The sequence below is a fragment of the Phyllobates terribilis genome, unplaced genomic scaffold (genome assembly GCF_046119375.1).
Source record: "Phyllobates terribilis strain yellow unplaced genomic scaffold, ASM4611937v1 Scaffold_85__1_contigs__length_6476398, whole genome shotgun sequence".
NCBI classification, from domain to species: domain Eukaryota; kingdom Metazoa; phylum Chordata; class Amphibia; order Anura; family Dendrobatidae; genus Phyllobates; species Phyllobates terribilis.
The window spans coordinates 5,751,963-5,778,543 of record NW_027362845.1 but is presented as its reverse complement, the minus strand read 5'-3'; the positions used below and the strand labels follow the sequence as shown (position 1 = coordinate 5,778,543).

Below are 26,581 nucleotides of genomic sequence, written 5' to 3'. Positions count from 1 at the left end.
TTATGTTACCATCATGTGTATGATTCATGCCACTTAGTAACAAGTACATTGTATGTATACGTATATGGCATTATATTAATTAATTTCTTGTTTACTAGTGACGTTCAATTTTTTGGCCTTTTTTGGGGGGTTAATTTTCCCTCCCAGCTCATGTACAGTGGTGGCCAAAAGTATTGGCACCCCTGCAATTCTGTCGGATAATACTCAGTTTCTTCCTGAAAATGATTGCAATCACAAATTCTTTGGTATTATTATCTTCATTTAATTTGCTTGCAAGGAAAAAACACAAAAGAGAATGAAGCAAAAATCAAATCATTGATCATTTCACACAAAACTCCAAAAAAGGGCCAGACAAAAGTATTGGCACCCTCAGCCTAATACTTGGTTGCACAACCTTTAGCCAAAATAACTGCGAACAACCGCTTCCGGTAACCATCAATGAGTTTCTTACAATGCTCTGCTGGAATTGTAGACCATTCTTCTTTGGCAAACTGCTCCAGGTCCCTAATATTTGAAGGGTGCCTTCTCCAAACTGCCATTTTGAGATCTCTCCACAGGTGTTCTATGGGATTCAGGTCTGGACTCATTGCTGGCCACCTTAGAAGTCTCCAGTGCTTTCTCTCAAACCATTTTATAGTGATTTTGGAAGTGTGTTTTGGGTCATTGTCCTGCTGGAAGACCCATGACCTCTGAGGGAGACCCAGCTTTCTCACACTGGGCCCTACATTATGCTGCAAAATTTGTTGGTAGTCTTCAGACTTCATAATGCCATGCACACGGTCAAGCAGTCCAGTGCCAGAGGCAGCAAAGCAACCCCAAAACATCAGGGAACCTCCGCCATGTTTGACTGTAGGGACCGTGTTCTTTTCTTTGAATGCCTCTTTTTTTTCCTGTACACTCTATTTTGATGCTTTTTCCCAAAAAGCTCTACTTTCGTCTCATCTGACCAGAGAACATTCTTCCAAAACGTTTTAGTCTTTCTCAGGTAAGTTTTGGCAAACTCCAGCCTGGCTTTTTTATGTCTCGGGGTAAGAAGTGGGGTCTTCCTGGGTATCCTACCATACAGTCCCTTTTCATTCAGACGCCGACGGATAGTAAGGGTTGACACTGTTGTACCCTCGGACTGCAGGGCAGCTTGAACTTGTTTGGATGTTAGTCGAGGTTCTTTATCCACCATCCGCACAATCTTGCGTTGAAATCTCTCGTCAATTTTTCTTTTCCGTCCACATCTAGGGAGGTTAGCCACAGTGCCATGGGCTTTACAGTTCTTGATGACACTGCGCACGGAAGACACAGGAACATTCAGGTCTTTGGAGATGGACTTGTAGCCTTGAGATTGCTCATGCTTCCTCACAATTTGGTTTCTCAAGTCCTCAGACAGTTCTTTGGTCTTCTTTCTTTTCTCCATGCTCAATGTGGTACACACAAGGACACAGGACAGAGGCTGAGTCAACTTTAATCCATGTTAACTGGCTGATTTAGTTATTGCCAACACCTGTTAGGTGCCACAGGTAAGTTACAGGTGCTGTTAATAACACGAATTAGAGAAGCATCACATGATTTTTCAAACGGTGCCAATACTTTTGTCCACCCCCTTTTTTAGGTTTGGTGTGGAATTGTATCCAATTTGGCTTTAGGACAATTCTTTTTGTGTTTTTTCATTGAAGACAAATTAAATGAAGATAATAAGACCAAAGAATTTGTGATTGCAATCATTTTCAGGAAGAAACTGAGTATTATCTGACAGAATTGCAGGGGTGCCAATACTTTTGGCCACCACTGTATGTGTCACTCCTTTATAGAGGTTGTTGCCCTGTCTTGTTAATTGGTTTTATCAATTTGATTAAATAAAATCTATACCTTTTATATGCAGCTGGTATCTCTTTTTCGTCCAGACGTTTAGTATATATTGATCTGGATATTTTGGTTTTTTATTCATGTTGAAGTGTCCAGGAATGGATTAACAAAGGACATTTAATGTAATTAATTGTAAGTTGCGTTGTCCATTTACTTAGTAACTGGAATAATTGATACTTGGATTGATAATATTGTCACTTCCTTTCATGTACCTATATTTGTGGAGTCACATGGTTGTCTCTGTCGTTTTTGTAGTTTTCACCCATGACATACCATTTTATTGGTTGTGCTCTATTTAGGAGTGTCCGTGGGACCTTCTTTTTATACTTTTGATACACAATCAAACTGATTTTTTATCTGGACTCATTATGATGGTGACCTGACTCTTTTTGGGGCTCAGTCACTCCACTCTTTTTGTAGGTTGTACTTTATGGGAGCGCCCACATATGAACTATGGTTTATCTATTCCGCCATGTTCTTCGGTTTATATGCTTCTGACTATACACAATGCAACCTAGCAGAGATCTGCAGCATGTACTTGCAATGCTAACACCCTGCCGCCCTTTTCCTCTCCCTCGTATTAAATCTCACTCTGCGCTATCTCAACCTAACAGAGAACTAATCTTCATTCTAAATAGCTCTTAAAAGACTCTCCCTATACGCTGCTTTCACTCTCCCTACGCTCACACTACATTGATGTAATATGCGCAAGATTGCGCCGGCAGGGCTTAAATATCCCCCTATGATGCTGTAAGGCCAGCCAATCACAGTAATGCCACAACAAAGATGGCAACGGCATTACTGTGATTGGCAAGCAAGCCCAGCATGTTCATTGGCTGCAAATAAAGCGCCAAACATGCTGGGCGGGTCACTCAAATATACCGAGGTGAATAGCTAATTACTCGTCGAATAGCCTGAATTGTGTACTATTCGTGCGAGTAATGAATAGTGCCGAATGTATTCGCTTATCACTAGTAAAAAGACATAAATCCAAGTGACACATTCATTCCTGCTCCGAGTGTGTCAAAGGTTGTCATAACTTTGTGTCTCTGAGATTTGAAGTTACCTTTTAATACAAGTAATTTAATGTCCATGATTCTGTGATCAAGGATACAAAAATGTTTGGCCATAGATAGATCTATTCTTTTTTCTTTTATTATGTGGCGATGAGAATTCATCCTTGTTCTAAGTTGTTGCCTTGTCTCCCCTACATACAGACCCCCAGCTGGACATTTGGTACATATAATTAAGTACACTACATTAGATGTGATGCAGCTGAAAGTACCTGGGATCTTGTGGTCCTGATGTGAGGTGGGAATCTTTATCTTGTCCGTGGTCTTTATAAATGGACGGGTTTTACATTTACAGTTGGTGAGGATGAATTTTGTAAGTTTCACCACAAAGGTGAAACTATCCTCCCAGTCAGTTTGCTTAGTTTGCTTTCCCTCCTAGTACATTTTCATTCTAACAATGTTAGGTTTCTGGGAGATTATACTTGTTCCTTTTATTTTTGGTTCTCCTTAGCTTGCCTTCTTTGCCCTATATGAATGTGTTTTAGTTTCTCACTCAGGGTTTTCGTATTTTACTTCATACTTTCCTTTCCCCTGGTTGACAGTGTGTTGTGGCCTCCCCTCTGGTTCCTCAGGAGGTACGAGAAACTCCTCAATTAGAGAATTAGGTCCGTAGTATTTTTAGTTGTGCAGCTAGGGCCTTTCTAGTCTGTACAGAGACTAGTTGGGTGTAGCTGCGGCATTCTCCTCTGTGTGGGTTCTCCGGTGGCTATCAAGATGCGCTTTCTGGTTAAAACATTTCCCACATTTTGAACATGAAAATGGCTTCTCCCCTGTGTGAGTTCTCTGATGTTCGATAAGCGTTGATTGCTCTGTAAAACATTTCCCACATTCTGAACATGAAAAAAGCTTCTCCCCTGTGTGAGTTCTCTGATGTTTGATAAGACTTGATTTCCGTACAAAACATTTCCCACATTTTGAACATGAAAATGGCTTCTCCCCTGTGTGAGTTCTCTGATGTTTGATAAGATTTGATTTCTTTGCAAAATATTTACCACATTCTGAACATGAAAATGGCTTCTCCCCTGTGTGAGTTCTCTGATGGTCGATAAGCGTTGATTGCAATGTAAAACAGTTCCCACATTCTGAACATGAAAAAGGCTTCTCCCCTGTGTGAATTCTCTGATGTCTAATAAGATTTGATTCCTGTACAAAACATTTCCCACATTCTGAACATGAAAATGGCTTCTCCCCTGTGTGAATTCTCTGATGTTTGATAAGATTTGATTTCTGTACAAAACATTTCTCACATTCTGAACATGAAAATGGCTTCAACCCTGTGTGAGTTCTCTGATGTGTAATAAGCTTTGATTTCTCTGTAAAGCAGTTCCCACATTCGGAACATGAAAATAGCTTCTGCCCTGAGTGAGTTCTCTGATGGCTGATAAGATTTGATTGATTTGCAAAACATTTCCCACATTCTGAACATGAAAATGGCTTCTCCCCTGTGTGAATTCTCTGATGTGCAATAAGATTTGATTTCTCTGTAAAGCAGTTCCCACATTCTGAACATGAAAATGGCTTCTCCCCTGTGTGAGTTCTCTGATGGCTGATAAGATTTGATTTCTTTATAAAACATTTCCCACATTCTGAACATGAAAATGGCTTCTCCCCTGTGTGAGTTCTCTGATGTGCAATAAGATTTGATTTTACTGTAAAGCAGTTTCCACATTCTGAACATGAAAATGGCTTTTCCCCTGTGTGAGTTCTCTGATGTCCAATAAGATCTGATTTCTTTGTAAAACATTTCCCACATTCTGAACAGGAAAATGGCTTCTCTCCTGTGTGAGTTATCTGGTGCCTAACAAAATCTGATTTCTGATTAAAACATCTCCCACACTTGGAACAAGAAAATCTATTCTTCGCTTTGTGAATTTTTTCATGCTTAAGAAAAGACTTTTTGAGGGGAAAACTATTTCTATATTCTGAACGTGAAAATGGCTTCTTTGCTTTAGGAGCAATTTGTTTTTTAATGCTTATTTTGTGACTTTGATTTTTCTGAGTAGTCGGTAATGAATCAGAAGACAGAACCTGTTTCAAAGGATCAGATGACAGATCTTTGCTGTGAAGGGATGATGGTATATCTGGAGTAATGGCATTCACTTCAATTGTATCCTCTGAGATCTCCAAATTATCTGATTTGAAAATTGAAGATGTCAGCTGTCCCTCTGATCTCCTGGTACAATCATCTGCCAATAATAAAACCAATTATTATTTTTTAATAAAAAATCCGTGTAATTATATATTTTTGAACATTTCTACTTAAACTGTCTGTAAAAATGGGAAGTTATGCAAAAAAATTGAATTATTCACCAAGACAATGACAGTTCACAGTCTAATAGAAAACCTCATAGGATGAACCAGAAGAGCGTGGTGTTCAATTGTTTGTTCATTCTGCTTCCCATATATGGAATAAAAAGCCACCAAACAATGTTATGTAAGCGAAAATAATACCAAGAAAAACTTCTCATCTCACAAAAAAACAAGTCCTCACTCAGGTCCATCATCTGAAAAACAGAGGTTTCCAAATTATTAGTGGCTCAAAGGCTCTTGAAAAGCAACATGGCTTCCATAAACCAATCCAACAGTATCCGCTCTCCCAAAGTCAAATCTCCCCCTCGTTCTGAGCTTTGCAGTGTGCCCAAACCACATTTATCATCCATGTATTTGGCATTACTATAGTGAGAAGAACCCACTTAATTTACGGTGTGTCTCCTGGAGCACAATCTGGGCACTATGTGTTGGGTTATAAAACAACAAATGTGCAATTTTCACTCTACAACATCCACAGCGTGCTAATTTCAGGAAAGTGGCTTTGGAGTCAAAATAGTCACTACTCCTATAGATTAATTCACTGAGGGTTATAATTTCCAAAATGGAGCCACTTTATGGTGATTTCTACTGATCTGGTTTTCTGCCATTGTGTCATATAAGGGCTTCTGCAAATGGTGTGTCCTATCTCCTCTGGGATCTCCTACTGTGACATCTGCTTCTGTCACCAGGAGCCACCTTTTTCCCTTCCCCCATGACAGCACCATACGAGAGAGAGTAGGATCTGCCCCTATTACCGGACAGGAAGCCCTGAGCACAAAATAAAAAGGCAACCCCCACTTCCTCCTTCAATGTGGTTTCCTGTCCTCAAGGATGTAGAAGCCTGGAGCTCACGGCTGGAGCAGCCGTAAATCATGGAACACCAGTGAATCATGGAACACCATGCTGAGTTCTATAGCTACCTCTAGTGAGTGGCAATGAGCAGGGGCCCAGTTGGGCGCTAAAATGATAACATCAGTCTGGAAGAATCTAAATTTAATGATTCCGTACCTACCTACGTTTTTTTGGCCTAAGCCTCATGGCTTGTGTATTGAGCCTCATGGTTAGGCCTCATGGCTTGTGTATAAAGCCTCAAGGCTAGGCCTCATGGCTTGTGTATTGAGCCTCACGGCTAGGACTCATGGCTTGTGCATTGAGCCTCACGGTTAGGCCTCATGGCTTGCGTATTGAGCCTCACGGTTAGGCCTCATGGCTTGCGTATTGAGCATCATGGCTAGGCCTCATGGCTTGTGTATTGAGCCTCATGGCTTGCGTATTGAGTCTCACGGCTATGACTCATGGCTTGCGTATTGAACCTCACGGCTAGGCCTCATGGCTTACGAAATGAGCCTCACGGCTAGTCCTCATGGCTTGCGTATTGTGCCTCACAGTTAGGCCTCATGGCTTGCGTATTAAGCCTCATGGCTTGTGTATTGAGCCTCACGGCTTGCGTATTGAACCTCACGGCTAGGCCTCATGGCTTGCATATTGAGCCTCATGGCTAGACCTCATGGTTTGCATAGAGCCTCACAGCTAGGCCTCATGCCAATTCAGGTGTAGGTTTATGACTCACGTTGGCCTGTCTGAAGGTTTTTTTAGACCGCTTCATAGTTGCGGAAGAACCTGCCACGTTAGGTCTAGGATTTTCCTCAGCTGTCTGCCTCACGGGGGGTTGCCCGGTTAGCAAGACAACTTGGGGCTTGTAGATCTGTTTCACTAAGGTCTCAAAACTTCACTGCCCTTTACTAGCAATATTACTGATATTGGTAAATAAGGTCTCTGGACGATGCCCTCGGTCTGGGGTGATTCTATTAAATACAGTCCAAAGGATAGCTGCTGAGTAACAGGTCCAGTCAATCCTTCATACTTGGATAGCATATTGAACTAGTCTGCATTTATCATCTATGTCCCAGTGGTCTTCTTGGTAAAGGTGTGAATGGGGGCGCTAAAAGAATAATACCAATTTAAGTTCAGTTTATCTTCACAATCTGGGATCATTAGTAACGTAACAGATTGAATAAAGACCTAGGTCCATCAAGTTCAACCTTTCTCCCCCAATTGCACTCTGACACTAACTTACTAACTTACTGGGACTAGGCCTCACAAATGTATTATTACCTTTATAATTATAACTTCACTATTACAATTATAATGAATCAGTTTATAATTTTTAATTAGTTTTATTTTTTTGTATTTGTAACAATGGTTTTACTAAAATCCCTATACCTAAAAACTGTTGATCCAGAAGAAGGCAAAACCCAGGTCACATTCAGCAATTTGCATCAAGGGGAAAAAAAAAAAATTCCCTCTTGACCCCAAGAAAAGGTGATCAGTCCTAGAACCCTGGATCAAATGTACTACTATAGGTGTAATATTTTATCTAATTTAACTGTAACCCACAATATTATGTGTATCGAGGAAATCATCCAGCCTTTTCTTTTTTAAAAGCTGTTAGTGTCTGCCCTTACTACCTCTTGTGGTTGGCATTCCACAGTCTGACTGCTCTGACAGTAAAGGACCCTTTCATATTTTAGGTGCTGGAATTGCCTTTCTTCCACCCGTAATGAGTGCCCCTGGTCCTTAGTATGGTCTTTGGAGGGAATAAGTTATGTGCTAGTCCTTTGTACTGACCACACATATATTTATAGATGTAAATGAGATCCCCCTCTGAGGAGTCATTTTTCTAAGCTAAACAAGCTCAACTTTTTCAACCTCTCATCATATGAGAGGCCTCCATCTCTTTAGATGAACTGGCTGATAAACATCTGCAGCTCAGTTCCCCCCACCCCCTCCTGGTTGAAGGTGCAAGAGGAACATGTCTGTGCAAAGCTTAAAAGAAACCACTATAAGTCCACTTAAAACTCCTACCTGGAGTCTTCGAATGACCTTTTCGACCTTAAGTGATTAAACTCTCTATATCCCATATCCCCCTGATAGGAAATGGTAGGAGGAGCTGCGAGTTGTACTCACCGGTGGGGGGCTGAAAATCCAACATTTGCCCCAATCTACCCTTCTGGCTTACAGTGATAAGAAACTTGATTGTGCCAAGAGGGCAGCACTATACCGGTCTGACCTCCTAAGGGAGGTATGAGTTGGTTGATAGACCATCAATTGCCCCAATCTACCCTCCTGGTATGGAATGGTAAGATAAACTTGATTGTGCCAAGTAAGGCAGCACTATACCGGTCAGCCTTCCTAAGGGAAGTGCGAGCTGGACTCGCCAGTATTGGGAGCTGACTAACTACCAATTGCCTCAATCTACCCTCCTGGTATAGAATGGTAAGATGAACTTGATTGTGCCAAGTAAGGCAGCACCATACAGGTCGGCCTTCCTAAGGGAAGTGCGAGCTCGACTCACTGGTAACTATGGTTGATAATCCAAAAATTGCCTCAATCTACCCTCCTGATTCGGAATGGAAAGATAAACTTGATTGTACTGAGTCGGGCAGCACTAACGGCCTGCCCTACTAAGGGAGGTACGAGTTGGACTCGCTGGTATGGGACTGACGAACCAGTAAATATCCCAGTCCATCTTCCTAATGGAGTTGCCCGACAGACATGATTATGCAGGATCTGGTAAAATTATTTCAAGACCAGTGTATCCTCCCAGTTAGAAGTGCAGATGGACAAATTGGAAATTAAGTCAATGGAACCATATTACACTATGTATTCTTGCGATTAAAGTCATAAACTGGTAGACTCAACTAAGTGGCGAGTTGGTTAAATATCCAGTCGGTGCGCTCTTGGAGTGATAAGATGGCAGCGCTGCAATAAACCTATAAAAGGAGGAATCAGTGGATGAGTTAAAATGTCCCCGTATCCGTGAGACTCCTGTGGTGAAGGAGAAGCATCTTTGCTAGTTAAGACGAATGCCTTCACACTGAGGTAAGACTGTTCTGATTATTACTCAAGCACAGGATGATACGTACTTAAGGTACATGTTTAACGGGACGGGATGCTAATACCTTAGCTTAAGACCATCTGAGATTTGACAAATACCATAAGAGATCTAGATCTCTTTCTGAATGAGTTGCTTTGGAAAAAAAAGTGTATCAGAGGAGATGGTTATCACTCAGTTTACTTAGTTTCTTTGCTTGAAAACTAATCTATTTTTCATTTGAACTATTTTCATCTAACAATCTCCATGGTTGGATTATAAAGTTGCAGAATTAATGCTATTATAGGGGAATAGTGTAAATACGATCATTCCTGAATAGTGTTGAGCATTCCGATACTGAAATATCGACCGATATTCGCAGTATCGGAGTTCCGATACTTTTAGGATATCGGATACCGGAATCGGAAGTTCCCATAATGCCTGCACTATACAGTGTCTCTGAAGGATGACAAGCTGGATGGCAGCGCTCAGCTGCGATCCAGCCTGTCATCAGAATGCCATCCCAGCGTGGGAGAATTCTCCTGATTGTTTAAAAGCTGGTGGGCGGTAAAAAGCCGCCGGCTTTTAAACAATCACACAGCCCCATACTGCTTCCCCACAGCCTCCCACCCCGATCCTCCGCTCCCCCCATCCTGATCGTAAGTTAGGACCGGGCGGGGAGCGCAGCACCAAGGAGCGGGGAGCGGAGGACCCGGGCGGGGAAGCCGGCAGTGAAAAGACTATACCGCCGGCTTTCCTGTTCTGTGCTGCGCTCCCCGCTCCCTGATATATGTGGTATGATGTATGATTGGTGTGTGCGCGGTGTCTGCGCGATGTCTGCGGGTGTCTGCGTGCAGGCAGACATAGGCCGATGTGACACTATTACTCCCATCGGCCTATGTCTGTCCCCCGTCCACTCGTGCAAGCAGGATCAGCTCGATGGGAGCAGTAGTTCCCATCAGCCTGATCCTGCTATTTAAATTGCCCTACTGTGTCCTTTAAACTGCCCCCATATGTTATTTTGGCCCCCATAGGTTTATATTTTTGGCCCTATACATGTTTTATTTTTTTAGGCTCCCATATTTTTTTTTTGTTTGTTTCTGGTCCCCAATAAATTTTAAATACATTTCATTGGTGGCCAGTGGTTACCTAAAATAAATTAGTTTATACATTACCTGTCCCCGCCGATCGCCACATAAAATAAAGTAAAAATAAAAAAATACACCTATACTCACCTAGACACCTAATTCCCCGAAGCTATCAATCTCCTGCTATAAAATATAAAATAATAAACCACAATTTTATCCTTACCCCTCCGTAGTAGTCCAAATCGAGTGTCCCACGATGATCTCCAGTTTAGAGCAGCCACATAAAATGTGACCGCTCTAAACCGCTACCGCCGCTACAATGACGGGGCCGTAAAGCAGCCCCGTCATTGCATAAGCGGGTTCGCCGGAGTTCAGGCAGCACTGCTTCGGTGAGCTCCTTTACGGCCCCGCTGACCGTGAGAAATTCCCACGGTACAGCAGGGCCGTAAAGGAGGTCACCGAAGCTGAACTGACTGAATGCACTCCGGTGACCTCAGTCAGGGGCTCACGCTGCCGGGAGCGGACGTGTTCCTGGCAGTGTGAGCTTACAGCAGCAATGACAGCTGTCACATCTCCAGATGTGACAGCTGTGCATGGGAGATCAGCGCAGGTAACTATTTTTTTTTTTAGTAAACTAAGAATTAAATAAAATTGTGTGTTTTATTTCAAATAAATTATTTTTTTCTGGGTGTAGTGTCTGTTTTTTCTTTTTAACACTTTGTAGGTTAGTAATAGGGGTGTCTTATAGACGCCCATCATTACTAACCTGGGCTTCATGGCAGCTGGCACTGACATGAACCCCACCACTATTACCCCCTGCCACCGCACCAGGGCAGCGTGGAAGAGCGAGGCTAAGCGCCAGATTTGGCGCACAAATAGGATGTGCCAAATCTGGGGCGGCTGAGGGTTGCTGTTTCTAGCTTGGGAGGGGGCCAATATTCATGGCACCTTTCCTGGGCTATTAATATCAGCCCCCAGCTGTCTGCCTAGCCTTTGCTAGCTATTAAAATAAGGGGACCCCACGTCATTTTTTTTTGGGTCCCCCATTTTAATAGCTAGTAAAGGCTAGGTATTCAGCTGGGGGCTGATATTAGTAGCCTGGGAAGCTCCGTGGGTATTACCCCCTTCCCAGGCTTCAAACATCTGCCCCAGCCGTCGGCTTAACCTCCGCTAGAGACTAAAATTATGGGGGATCCCACGTCAATCCTTTATTTTAACACTAAATGACACTTGAGGGGTTAATAAAGATGCAGTCCCTAAATTATTATTTATTTTTTAACTAATTTATCCCAAAAATTTTGACATGGGCTTCGCCATATTTTTGTATGCCAGCCAGGTACAGCATCCAGGAACGGGCTGCCCCCAACACCCAGATGCCTATTTGTACCTGGCCGGACACAACAATATAGGGAAGCCCTTTTTTTTTAATTATTTCATGAATTTCATGAAATAATTAAAAAAAAAATAAGTGGGGCTTCGCCCTATTTTTGTGTCCAGCCAGGTACAACTAAGCAGCTGGGGGCTGGAATCCACAGTGCAGGGTGGCCCAAGCTTTGTGGGACCCCCCTGCTGCGAACTGCAGTCCGCAGCCACCCCAGAAAATGTTGCGTTCATAGAAGCGCCATCTTCTGGCGCTGTATCAAGCTCATCCAGGGCCCTGGTTCGGTGGCTCACTGGGTAATAAAGGGGTTAGGGCCAGATTTGTATTATCCGCTGGCCCTAAGCCCGAAATTCATGGGGTCACGCCAATATTAGGCTATGTGCCCACGATGCAGAAATGAAGCAGAAATTTTCCTGACCATTTCCGCATCTCCTTGCCAGAAAAACGCATGCGGATTCTATGTGCGTTTTTGAAGACAAATAAAGTTAGTGAAGAAAAAAAAGGCCAATTTGATGTCATTTCCTACTCCAACCCCTATTCAATGTATAAAAAAAAAAAAAAAAAAAAGGGTGGGCTCATGCGTATTTTTAAGGAAAAGAGGGAAAGCTGAGGGCTGATTTAATAGTCTGGGAAGTAGCCAAGGATCATGGCCCCTTCCCTTGCTATTAATATCAGTCCGCAGCAGTTAGCTTAGCCTTTACAGCCCATTCTACAGGTGGGACCCCCCCCCCCCCCAAAAAAAAAAAAAAATAGAGTCCCCCTATAAATTGGAGCCAGCAAAGGCTAGGCCGACAGCTGCGACCTGATATTAATAGCCTAGAAAGGGGCCATGGCTATAGGCCCCCTCGCAGGCTATAATATCAGCCCTCAGCCGCCCCAGATTTGGCACATTCTATTTGTGCGCCAAATCTGGCGCTTAGCCTCGCTCTTCCACGCTGCCCTGGTGCGGTGGCAGGGGGTAATAGTGGTGGGGTTCATGTCAGCGCCAGCTGCCATGAAGCCCAGGTTAGTAATGATGGGCGTCTATAAGACACCCCCATTACTAACCTACAAAGTGTTAAAAAGAAAAAACAGACACCACACCCAGAAAAAAATAATTTATTTGAAATAAAACATAAAAGTTACCTGTCCACGTTCCTGCGCTGATCTCCCATGCACAGCTGTCACATCTGGAGATGTGACAGCTGTCATTGCTGCTGTAAGCTCACACTGCAGGGAACACGTCCGCTCCCGGCAGCGTGAGCCCCTGACTGAGGTCACCGGAGTGCATTCAGTCAGCGCAGCTCCGGTGACCTCCTTTACGGCCCTGCTGTACCGTGGGAATTTCTCACGGTCAGCGGGGCCGTAAAGGAACTCACCGGAGCAGCGCTGCCTGAACTCCGGCGAACCCGCTTATGCAATGACGGGGCTGCTTTACGGCCCCGTTATTGTAGCGGCGGTAGCGGTTTAGAGCGGTCACATTTTATGTGGCTGCTCTAAACTGGAGATCATCGTGGGACACTCGATTTGGACTACTACGGAGGGGTAAGGATAAAATTATGGTTTATTATTTTATATTTTATAACAGGAGATTGATGGCTTCGGGGAATTAGGTGTCTAGGTGAGTATAGGTGTATTTTTTTATTTTTTACTTTATTTTATGTGGCGATCGGCGGGGACAGGTAATGTATAAACTAATTTATTTTAGGTAACCACTGGCCACCAATGAAATGTATTTAAAATTTATTGGGGACCAAAAACAAAAACTATGGGGGCCTAAAAAAATAAAACATGTATAGGGCCAAAAATATAAACCCATGGGGGCCAAAATAACATATGGGGTAGTTTAAAGGACACAGTAGGGCAATTTAAATAGCAGGATCAGGCTGATGGGAACTACTGCTCCCATCAAGCTGATCCTGCTGGCACGAGTGGACGGGGGACAGACATAGGCCGATGGGAGTAGTAGTGTCACATCGGCCTATGTCTGCCTGCACGCAGACACCCACAAACACCCGCAGACACCGCGCGCACACCAATCATACATCATACCACATACATCAGGGAGCGGGGAGCGCAGCACAGAACGGGAAAGCCGGCGGTATAGTCTTTTCACTGCTGGCTTCCCCGCCCGGGTCCTTCGCTCCCCGCTCCTTGGTGCTTCGCTCCCCGCCCGGTCCTAACTTAGGCGTGGGGAGCAGAGGATCGGGATGGGAGGCTGCGGGGAAGCAATATGGGGCTGTGTGATTGTTTAAAAGTCGGCGGCTTTTTACCACCCGCCGGCTTTTAAACAATCAGGAGAATTCTCTCACGCTGGGATGGCATTCCGATATTTGTGTCCCATTGACATGCATTGGTTTCCGGTATCGGAATCGGCGATATCCGATATTTTTTGGGTATCGGTCCGATCCAATCCGATCCGATATTTCCCGATATCGGAAGGTATCGCTCAACACTATTCCTGAATGAACGGTGGATTGTGACTTTTCTTTTGGAATAGCTCAGATCTGTATCTTACCCTTTCTAGTTGTATTAGCTCTTGGTACTTGGCTAGATTGTGGTAGCCAGAAACTCCCCAGGATGGAAATCTCAAACTATAAAAGTGTCCGTTCGGCTTAAATACATTTCTTGGGGGAACTTAACGTTACACCTTAAGGGATATAAAGTACTAAATATTTCTGCTGGTTTTGAGATCCCCATTTTGGCAATCTGGCATGCTCTATCTACTCTTGGTAGCATAGAGTTGGGTAGTTTTGAATAATTATGTGATCATTGACCCTAGAAAAGGTTTAGGGCCCAGATCTTGGCCTTAAGTGGGGCCTTCAATTGAAAATGGCAACAATATTAAAGTAGAAACCCTAGTCAAAGCCTGGTTAAGGTTACCAGGTTCCCTGAATCGATTACCTTCTGCTTCTATTACACGCTGAGTACTAGTACCAGTTCTTATATATTTCAGTTGTTGGTTAGTTGATTTAATGAAAACAGAATATCTAATCAAATCTGTGAAAAATATTCAACCATGTATATAAGTGAGGTCTCTAAATATAGACCTTTCTCTGGGAGATAAAGAGGAAAGAGTGCTGTAAAAATCCTTTTTACTCTTGTTGGTGCTTTTGGTCTAAGCTCCAAATCGATAGAGATTATGTTGATAGTGCTTCAAGAAGGAAGATTGAATGATATCTAAAAAATTCACAATCTGTTGAACTAGGATATTTCAGGGATATTTCTTCAGGTGTAAGATCCTACATGGGTGCTCCCTCCCTATTGAAGGGCTCCGTTGCTTTCGTCTCTCGTATGGTGCTGTTATGGGGGAAGGGAAAAACGATAATTACTTACCGTTAATTTGATTTTCCTGAAACCCATGACAGTACCCTAATTTTCCCTCCCTCTGGCTTTTGGTTGATGGTTCTTAGTCTTCTCTTCTCACAATGAAGAATGTGCTTGAGTGAATGTATAAATAAAAATGATGATGAATTGGGTGACTCTTACTTGACTCCTGGAAACCACATTGAAGGAGGAAGTGGGAGTTGCCTTTTTATTTTGTGCTCAGGGCTTCCTGTCCGGTAATAGGAGCGGATCCTACACTCTCGTATGGTGCTGTCATGGCTTTCAGGAAAATCAAATTACCGGTAAGTAATTACCGTTTATTCATTCTGCAGGCAACGCTGGTGATGGAAGAGACGTCGGAAGAAGCTCTTGGCGGCGCAGGCTCTGTCCAGCCACTAATAGCCCCAGCCCCCTGAGGAAGCCAGACATGGCGAAACTTGTTGGGGTGGCTATGTATATATTTTTGGTAGCACTAGGGAACCTGTGTATGTCCTAGTAAATAATCTGATCAATTAATCTATAAACTGCAGACAGAGGAAAACTATAATGAATATAATGAGCTCATGATATCAGATGTATCGTAATACTATACAGTTTCTAGAGACTTAATATCACAGTAAGGGCACAGACAAACTAGTGTAGTTTTAATTTACTTCTTTACCACATTTTAGTAAAGCAGTAATAAGACATTTTTTTATACACCCCTCAACCAGGGTTTTTTTTACCCTCTCGGTAATTTGTCAATATGCATATGACAGAAAATACCCAAAAGTGACACCATTCTAAAAACTGCATCCCTCAAGGTGCTCAAAACGACATTCAAGAAGTTTAGTAACCCTCCAGGTGTTTCACAGGAATTAATGGAATGTGGAAGGAAATTTTTAGTTTCACAACAGGAGAAAATGGACCCCAAAATTTGTTGTGCATTTTCTCTTAAGCATGCTGATATCCCATGTAGGGGAAAACAACTGTTTGGGCGCATGGCAGGGCTCAGAAGAAAAGGATCGCCATTTGACTTTTTAAATGTAAAATTTGCTGGAATAATTAGCGGACGCCATGTCGCGATTGGAGAGCCCCTGATGTGCCTAAACAGTGGAAACACCCCACAAGTGACACCATTTTGGAACCTAGACCCCTCAAGGAACCTATCTAGAAGTATGGTGAGCACCATGTTCTTCACAGAAGTTTATAATGTTGAGCCGTGAAAATATAGAAAATCTAATTTTTCCCACAAAAATGTTTTTTTGCCCCACATTTTGCTTCTTCAAAAGGGTAACAAGAAAAATTGCACCACACAATTTGTTGTGCAATTTCCCCTGAGTATGCAGATACCCCATATGTGGGGGACAACTACTCTTTGGGCGTACGACACGGCTCAGAAAGGAAGGAATGATGTTTCTTTGATGGAATGGTCTGCAGGTGTCATGTCATGTTTGTAGAACTCCTGATGTGCCTGAACAGAGGAAAACCTCCACAAGTGAACCAATTTTGGAAACTAGATCCCTTAAGGAATTTATCTACCTTATTATTTGGACTATAAAATGCATTTTTTTAACAAAAAAAACTCGTTAAAAAGTGTGTGCGTCTTATAGTCCGGAGGCAGCTTCCTGTGATGGAGGAGGAAGCTGACACCGCATCCTCCCCAATCACAGAAACCGGAGGCTGCAGGAGCTGAGCAGCTGAAGGACCTTCTGCAACAGTAATTTCAAGATCTTTCAGGTCTGCGAGTGTCATGTCGCATTTGGAGAGCCCATGATTTGCCTAAACAGTGAAAAACTTCCACAAGTGACCTCTTTTTGGAAACCTGACCCCTCAGGGAACTTATCTGGATGTGTGGTGAGCACATTGAAACCACAGGTGCTTCACAAAATTTTACAACGCTAATCTGTGAAAATGAAAAAAATATATTTTTCCCACAAAAATGTTGTTTTAGCCCCAATTTTTTTCATTTTCACAAGGATAGCAGGAAAAAATGGACCCCAAAATTTGTTGTGTAATTTCTCCTGAGTACGCCGATACCCCATATGTGGAAGAAAACTACTTTTGAGGCGCAGTGCAAAGCTCAGAAGGGAAAAAGTGCCATATTGGAGTTCAGATTTTGCTGGACTAGTTTGAGGGTGCCATATCACAGAGCCCCTGAGGTGCCAGAACAATAGAACCTCCCCCATAAGAGACCCCATTTTACAAACTAAACCTCTCAATGAATCAATCTAGGGGTGCAGTGATCATATTGACACCACAGGGGGACGGCACAGAATTTTATACTATTGGGCAGTGAAGAAAAAATAATATTTTTCCCACTAAAATTTTGTTTTAGTCCTAGATTTTACATTTTCACACTGGGAAATGGATAAAAATGGCACCAAAATTAATCGCACAATTTCTGCTCAATGTAGAAATACCCCATATGTGGCTGTACAGTACTGCTTAGCCACACGGCGAGACTCGGGAAGGACGGAGCGCTATTTGCCTCCTAGAGCAAAGGACTCCATATACAAAGCCCCTAAGTGCTAGAAGAACAGAATCCCCCCTCAAGTGATCCCATTTTGGAAAATATATCCCTTTGGGAATTTATCTACAGGTGTAGTGAAGACTTTGACTCCATGGGTGTTTTCCAGAAACAAGCAGCAGTGGATGTTGCTGAGTGAAAATTGCAAACTGCCATTGTAGTACCCAGTACATAGTAGTTCCTGTACATAGTGCCCAGCTCATGCTTCTGAAGACATGCAGCAGTTAATTAGGCTGACTCTCATCGCTACAGAAATGCCAAACATATGGACGCTAACTGCGGTTTGGGCACACTGTGGTGCTCAGAAGGGAGGGGAGCATTTGCATTAGGGAGAGTAGAATTTGCTGAATTTCTTTTGGGGGACGAGGAGCCATTTTCACTTTTCCAGAACCTCTCTGCTACCAGTAATGTGGTTAGTCCCTCATTATATGGGAACTATTGGCAGTGAGACGTCAAACTAGTAGGAGACGCCCTCTAGTGGACGTGTTCATTATCAATGAATATAGGTGATACCATGGAAAAGATAATATAGTTTCTCTCACTGGTGACAAATTAATAAATTAGAACTAGTGATGAGCGAGTATGTTCTGTTAACCCTTTCAGCTAGCACCGAGTATCTTCAGCGTGCTCGGTGTTATGTTAAAATCACTCCTGTGTGCATGATTTGCAACTGCTTGACAGCTTTAATACATGTGAGAAATGGCTGCTTCTTAAGCATTCTTCACATGTATTAAAGCTGTCAAACAGTGGCAAATCATGCACACGGGAGTGATTTTAACATTACTCTGAGCATGCTGAAGATACTAGGTGCTCGCTCGAGCATGCTCGCTCATCTCGAGTAACGAGCATGCTCGCTCATCTCGAGTAACGAGCATGCTCACTCATCTCGAGTAACGAGCATGCTCGCGCATCTCGAGTAATGAGCATGCTCGCTCATCACTAATTAGAACGTGTCAGTAAGAAGATAGATAGCATTCATCTTGAGACAAGTAGAAGCGCAAGGAAGCGCGAAACGGCCGTCATCCACAATATGTTCCACATACTCCCCCGCTCTTAGGTTTTAAAGTGATGAAATAAAGACTGGTATTTTTACAGTCGGTGAGTGCTATCTATCCTCTTACTGACACAGAGGATAGCTCACTGTTTCCATTGAGATATGCAACCGACTTGCGTGGGATGAGGTGTCCTGGCTGCTTTTGTAACATTGCTGCTTAAAGGGGTTGTTCGGTACTTTTAAAAAAATGCCAGTGTGTTTTAATGATAAATACAACCTTCCTTTTAATTACCTCGCGCTGCTGATACTGCCTGTGAGCAGGTGGCCGCTCAAAGTCAGCACGTGACCCCATGCTGACGTCACGACAAGTGAGGCGTGACTCAGCGCTGGGGTCCCCGCGGTGGCTCCTGGGTTGTGGGCGGAGTTATTCCCCTGCGTCACACCCAGCATCCACCGCACGCTTTCCCAGTGAATGAGAGCGCGTGGTGGAAGCCGGGTGTGACCCAGCAGCCACTGGTGGAACGCGGAAGAGGGACCCCTGGCTGCAGCCGCAACTTGTCGTGACATCAGCGGATGTCAGCGCCGGCTGCAGCCGGGGGTCACGTGCTGCCTGCGAGCGGCCACCAATAGCGCCGCTCACAGGCAGTATCAGCAGCGCAAGGTAATTGAAATACACAGGTGCCAGCTTTTTGTCTTTATCTCCGATAATAAATTAGAATGCTTTACATCAAGAACATATAAAGACCACACATTCATTGTAATTTTAAAATTGCACAAATTTTCTTTTATTGTTATTGGTAAATATATATATTAATAGAGAATCTTGAGTTGAGGGATTATTTGCTTATGGCAATTAGTTAATAAATTACTAATACCCTATGCTGATTCCAAGAACAGTTGAGGTGTTGCTGTCAGATTATCCTGAGACATAAAACTACACAAAGCAAATGGAAGACATTTATTAGCATCCTGAATAGGACCTGTGCACAATATATATCCTATGGGAATAAACATGCTAGAAATAGGAGGAAACCACTATGGCTAAATAGAGCTGTAAGGGGCGCAATAAGTGACAAAAAGAAAGCATTTAGAGTACTAAAGCAAGTAGGTAGTGATGAGGCATTAAATAAATACAGAAAATTAAATAAATTCTGTAAAAACTAAATCAAGGCAGCAAAGATTGAGACAGAGAGACTCATTGCCAGAGAAAGTAAAAATAATCCCAAAATATTCTTTAACTAGATAAATAGTAAAAAACTAAAAAATGATAGTGTTTGCCCCCTTAAAAATAGTCTGGGTGAAATGGTGGATGTGGATGAGGAAAAAGTGAATATGCCAAATGATTTTTTTTTCAACCGTATTTACACAAGAAAATTGCATGACAGAAAACATGATTAGTGATGCCAAAAATTCTCCATTAAAAGTCACTTGCTTAACCCAGCAGGAAGTACGGCGGCCAGTGGCATCCGCCAATGGCGGCAGGCCAAGCGACTGCTATGGGGCCCGTGAGCTGGGGGGGCCCCATAGCAGTCCCCCCCTCCTTCACTCACCGCTCAGCTGCTTGATTGCCGCCGCCGCCTCCCACCGGCACTGTCTTCAGGCATGGCAGTGCGCTGTGTGGCTGTGTATTGTAGTAATGACACGGCAGGGGCGACACTGCATTTTTAATTGTGCTTGTGTCGCCCCTGCCGTCGCCCCTGATGAAGGCAGGCCCCGAGGGGGTTCCTGATGAAGGGAGGCCCCGATGGGGGCCCTGATGAAGAGAGGCCCCAAGGGGGGCCCTGATGAAGTGCCGTCAATTAAGCAGCGCCGGTGGAGCAGGAGGGGGGCCCTGATGAAGTGCCAGCAATCAAACACCGCCGGAGGTCCTCCCTGCGGAGATGTTGGGGAAGCGGTGTGGGCCCCAACGGCGAGTGGACCGCTCGGATGGTCCAGGGCCTGTGATGGCCATCAGACAAGCCGGCGGCCCTGCACAGCTGGACTGGACACAGGCTTGTCGCCAGATTCACCAATCCCCATATTAAGTATATTTCTAATGTGTCTTGTGTGTATGTCAGTGTGTATGACTGTGTGTGTATATATATATATATATATATATATATATATATATATTTATGTCTGTTTTATGTGTTTTTAAGAATGTGTTCAAATATGTACGTATGTCTGTATGTGTAGTTATCTGTGTATCTGTTTGTGTATGTGCATGTGCATGTCTGCTTACCGTGTGCGCGCGCGCGCATGTCTGCGTGACGTGTGCGCGCGCATGTCTGCGTGACGTGTGCGCGCGCGCATGTCTGCGTGACGTGTGCGCGCGCGCATGTCTGCGTGACGTGTGCGCGCGCGCATGTCTGCGTGACGTGTGCGCGCGCGCATGTCTGCGTGACGTGTGCGCGCGCGCATGTCTGCGTAACGTGTGCACGCGCATGTCTGCGTAACGTGCGCGCGCGCGCATGTCTGCGTAACGTGCGCGTGCGCATGTCTGCGTAACGTGCGCGCGCATGTCTGCGTAACGTGCGCGCGCATGTCTGCGTAACGTGCGCGCATGTCTGCGTAACGTGCGCGCGCATGTCTGCGTAACGTGCGCGCGCATGTCTGCGTAACGTGTGCGCGCGCATGTCTGCGTACCGTGTGCGCATGTCTGCGTACCGTGTGCGCGCGTTCACATGTCTGCGTACTGTGTGCGCGCGTGCGCATGTCTGCGTACTGTGTACGCGCGTGCGCATGTCTGCGTACTGTGTGCGCATGTCTGCGTACTGTGTGCGTGCATGTCTGCGTACTGTGTGCGCGCGCATGTCAACGTACTGTGTGTGTGCATGTCTGCGTACCGTGTGCGCATGTCTGCGTACTGTGTGCGCGCGTTCGCATGTCTGCGTACTGTGTGCGCGCGTGCGCATGTCTGCGTACTGTGTGTGTGCGCATGTCTGCGTACTGTGTGTGTGCGCATGTCTGCGTACTGTGTGCGTGCATGTCTGCGTACTGTGTGCGCGCGCATGTCAACGTACTGTGTTTGTGCATGTCTGCGTACCGTGCGTGCGCGCATGTCTGCGTACCGTGTGCGCGCGCATGTCTGCGTACTGTGTGCGCATGTCTGCGTACTGTGTGCGCGCGTGCGCATGTCTGCGTACTGTGTGTGTGCATGTCTGCGTACTGTGTGCGCGCGCATGTCTGCGTACTGTGTGTGTGCATGTCTGCGTACCGTGTGCGCGCGCATGTCTGCGTACCGTGTGCGCGCATGTCTGTGTACCGTGTGCGAGCGCATGTCTGCGTACCGTGTGCGCGCGCATGTCTGAGTACCGTGTGCGAGCACGCATGTCTGAGTACTGTGTGCGCACGTGCGCATGTCTGCGTACTGTGTGTGTGCGCATGTCTGGGTACTGTGTGTGTGCGCATGTTTGCGTACTGTGTGTGCGCATGTCTGCGTACCGTGTGCGCGCGTGCGCATGTCTGCGTACTGTGTGTGTGCGCATGTCTGCGTACTGTGTGTGTGCGCATGTCTGCGTACTGTGTGTGTGCATGTCTGCGTACTGTGTGTGTGTGCGCGTGTCTGCGTGCTGTGTGTGTGCGCATGTCTGCGTAATGTGTGCGTGTGCATGTTTGCATACAGTATATGAAGGATGAGGGGACAGCCTGGGCCCTGTGTACTATACCTATATTTCTCTACGGTATCTGTGCATCATGAATGGTGTATGTATTAAAAGGCCCACTGAGACTCTTTCGCCCGGGGCCCACGAAAATCTGGAGTCGGCCCTGGTTGATAGCAATGATGGAGGAGGGAACGTCATGTGACACTCTCTCTCCCATCATTCCTCCTCTGCGTCTGACGCAGCGGCGTGATGACGCTCCACGCTCTGTCAGACAGTGGAGCTGGCAGCTACTGAGGTGATGACACAGACGCGCTGCAGAGACTGAAGCAGTAGGGAACGAGGAGCGGTAAGTATGTATTTATTTATAAATCAGTGAATACTGATAAAACTGGAGGACTGGGGGCTGCATTTTACCCTATAGTGGGGGGAAGCTGCATTTTACCCTATGGGGGGCTGCATTACGCAGGACCATGGGGTGCATTATACTGTGTTGAGGACCATGGGGAGTGCATTATACTGCGTGGAGGACCATGGGGAGTTCATTATACTGTCGCATTATACTGCATACAGGACCATGGAGAGAGCATTATATCGTGTGGAGGACCATGGCGAGTGCATTATACCGCGTGGAGGACCATGGCGAGTGCATTATACAGCGTGGAGGACCATGGCGAGTGCATTATACCGCGTGGAGGACCATGGCGAGTGCATTATACCGCGTGGAGGACCATGGCGAGTGCATTATACCGCGTGGAGGACCATGGTAAGTGCATTATGTAACATACCTGGCGGCGTCCTTGCATAGTGGTCCATCTCCCACTGTGCAAGAGCGCGCACTTGATCTCCAGTCCAGTTTGCTAGCCTGGCTTCCCTCCATGCTGTCTGTTTGCCTCTGTGTCTGCTGCTTAAGGACGGCACCCGATCACTTCCTGCTTTTTGTACCTGCTGCAGGCACACCCCTTGTGCGTCCTCAGCCTATTGCTGTCTGCCATCTGGTATTTAACCCAGCTGCTCCAATGAATCCCTGCCTGAGCATTGTGTTCTATCAGTTGGCCTTTGGTCACTGATATGCCAGGTCCCGTTTATGTTTCCTGCCTTCGGTATCAGTTCCCGTGTCTGAACTGTGTCCAGTCTGTATTATCTTCTAGCTTGTTGTCTTCTGCCTATCCTGGAGGCTGTATTTCCAGGCCTGTGTGAACTCGCTCCTGCCTGTTCGTTCCGCCTTCTAGGGACCGCATACCTAGACCCGCTCCTGTATCTTGCTGCTGTGTCTGTTCTTGTCTGAATACTCTCCTAGCCTGTTTTGTTTTTCTCTATGTTCGCACTTTCCCTTTTTTCTGCAGAGTCTGAACTCGTACCTAACTCCTGCTCGTTGTCACTGTACTTCCGTTTGTGAGTTTGTGGTCCACTCGCTACTTCTCTGCAAGTACCCTGTGGGTATCTGGTTCTGCCTTTCCCTTCTAGTCTGTTCCGTGTGTACAGAGCCCTGTCCCCACCGCGTCTGCGGTTTTCGCTTTGCTCAGCTCTGTCCACCGCGTCTGCGGTTTTCGCTTTGCTCAGCTCTGTCCACCGCGTCTGCGGTTTTCGCTTTGCTCAGCTCTGTCCACCGCGTCTGCGGTTTTCGCTTTGCTCAGCTCTGTCCACCGCGTCTGCGGTTTTCGCTTTGCTCAGCTCTGTCCACCGCGTCTGCGGTTTTCGCTTTGCTCAGCTCTGTCCACCGCGTCTGCGGTTTTCGCTTTGCTCAGCTCTGTCCACCGCGTCTGCGGTTTTCGCTTTGCTCAGCTCTGTCCACCGCGTCTGCGGTTTTCGCTTTGCTCAGCTCTGTCCACCGCGTCTGCGGTTTTCGCTTTGCTCAGCTCTGTCCACCGCGTCTGCGGTTTTCGCTTTGCTCAGCTCTGTCCACCGCGTCTGCGGTTTTCGCTTTGCTCAGCTCTGTCCACCGCGTCTGCGGTTTTCGCTTTGCTCAGCTCTCTCCACCGCGTCTGAGGTTTCAAATTTGTCTCCCAGTCTGTACTGGACCCTACCCAGCCTGCGCCCTAGTCTGCCTGTTCCTGTATTCCCCGGTGTGGGTCAACAGCCGTGTCCGGAGTCTGACCTGGAGTAGACCCTGGTTCCTCTGCTCGGTTCCTCCCTGGTGCACTGGCGTCGTATGCCGTTGTGCGACCTTGGTCGGATCGGGCAGATACTTAGTTATGCCCCTCCAGGCACTCTCCGGTTCATGGCACAGTGGAATCACTACATAAACACGCACACGCCAGTCAGTCCGGGCGTGTGCATTACACATTATACCGCGTGGAGGACCATGGCGAGTGCATTATACCGCGTGGAGGACCATGACGAGTGTCTTATATCGCGTGGAGGACCATGACGAGTGTCTTATACCGCGTGGAGGACCATGACGAGTGTCTTATACCGCGTGGAGGACCATGACGAGTGTCTTATACCGCGTGGAGGACCATGACGAGTGTCTTATACCGCGTGGAGGACCATGGCGAGTGTCTTATACCGCGTGGAGGACCATGACGAGTGTCTTATATCGCGTGGAGGACCATGACGAGTGTCTTATACCGCGTGGAGGACCATGACGAGTGTCTTATACCGCGTGGAGGACCATGACGAGTGTCTTATACCGCGTGGAGGACCATGACGAGTGTCTTATACCGCGTGGAGGACCATGACGAGTGTCTTATACCGCGTGGAGGACCATGACGAGTGTCTTATACCGCGTGGAGGACCATGACGAGTGTCTTATACCATGTGGAGGACCATGGCGAGTGGAGTGTCTTATACCGTGTGGAGGACCATAGCGAGTGCATTATACTGTGTGGAGGACCATGGCGAGTGCATTATACTGTATACAGGACCATGGGGAGAGCATTATACTGCGTGGAGGACCATGGGGAGTTCATTATACTGCGTGGAGGACCATGGGGAGTGCATTATACTGTATACAGGACCATGGGGAGTGCATTATACTGTATACAGGACCATGGGGAGAGCATTATACTGCGTGGAGGACCATGGGGAGTTCATTATACTGCGTGGAGGACCATGGGGAGTTCATTATACTGCGTGGAGGACCATGGCGAGTGCATTATACTGCGTGGAGGACCATGGCGAGTGCATTATACTGCGTGGAGGACCATGACGAGTGCATTATACTGCGTGGAGGACCATGGAGAGTGTCTTACACTGTGTGGAGGACCATGGCGAGTGTATTATACTGTGTGGAGGACCATGGCGAGTGCATTATACTGTGTGGAGGACCATGGTGAGTGTCTTATACTATGTGGAGGACCATGGTGAGTGCATTATACTGTATGGAGGATCATGGCGAGTGCATTATACTGTGTGAAGGACCATGGCGAGTGCCTTATAATGTATGGAGGACCATGGCGAATGCATTATACTCTCTGGAGTGTGGAGAGGTGTGGGGCCATTATATTGTATGTAGGCCCATTATACTGCATGGAGGGCTGTGTGGGGGTCACAGTTGGGGGATCATACTGTGTTGGGGTCACCATACTTTGCCTTGGGAGTTGAGGTGGGGTACAATAGGGTCATTATACTGTGAATGTGGAGGAATTCACCATGGGGGTATCCTACTGTGTTTGGGGACACTTTTGTTGGCATTGTTGGCATCACACTTTATGGGGCAATGAAAAAGGAATCTAGGACTTCAGCAGGAGGAAAATTACTATGTAAAGGCTGCAAAGTTGTGAGATCTGCTCTTCTGTGACCCCGACAATTATTTACTTTTTTGGGGGGGGGGGGGGCAATTAGAACTTCTGCTATGGGGCCCCATGATTCCTATGTGCGCCCCTGATGGCGGTGTCTAAAAATCACTAAAGTTGACAAATCCCCGGGCCCGGATGGGATACACCCGCGAGTACTACAGGAATTAAGTAACGTCATAGATAGACCATTATTTTTAATCCTTAAAGATTCCATAATAACAGGGTTTGTACCATAGGACTGGCGTATAGGAAATGTGGTGCCAATATTCAAAAAGGGGACAAAAACCAAACTTGGAAATTATAGGCCAGTAAGCTTAACCTCTACTGTGAGTAAAATCCTGGAGGGTTTCCTAAGAGATGCTATACTAGAGTATCTGAAGAAGAATAACCTCATGACCCAATATCAACATGGGTTTACGAGGGACCGTTCCTGTCAAACTAATCTGATCAGCTTTTATGAGGAGGCAAGTTCTGGACTGGACCAAGGAAATGCAGTGGATGTTGTGTATATGAACTTTTCAAAAGCTTTTGATACGGTTCCACACAAAAGGTTGATACATAAAATGAGAACAATGGGGATAGGGGAAAATATATGTATGTGGGTTAAGAATTGGCTCAGTGATAGGAAACAAAGGGTGGTTATTAATGGAACACACTGAGACTGGGTCTCAGTTAACAGTGGGGTAACACAGGGGTCAGTATTGGGCCCCCTTCTTTTTAACATATTTATTAATGACCTTGTAGGGGGCATACAGAGTAGTATTTCAATATTTGCAGATGACACTAAACTATGCAGGGTAATCAAAACAGAGGAGGACAATTTTATATTACAGGAGGATCTATGTAAACTAGAAGCTTGGGCTGATAA

General features: G+C 45.6%; 1 protein-coding gene across 1 annotated transcript in view; it reads right to left on the bottom strand.

The window, feature by feature from the left end:
* Positions 1 to 2,052: 2,052 nt before the first annotated feature.
* Positions 2,053 to 26,581, bottom strand: part of LOC141197640 (uncharacterized) — a 48,512-nt gene continuing 23,983 nt past the window's right edge. Inside the window, exon 7 of the mRNA XM_073662723.1 lies at positions 2,053 to 5,116. Coding sequence (XP_073518824.1) covers positions 3,588 to 5,116 — 1,529 coding nt within the window. The 3' untranslated portion in view covers positions 2,053 to 3,587. The remainder of the gene's footprint in view (positions 5,117 to 26,581) is intronic.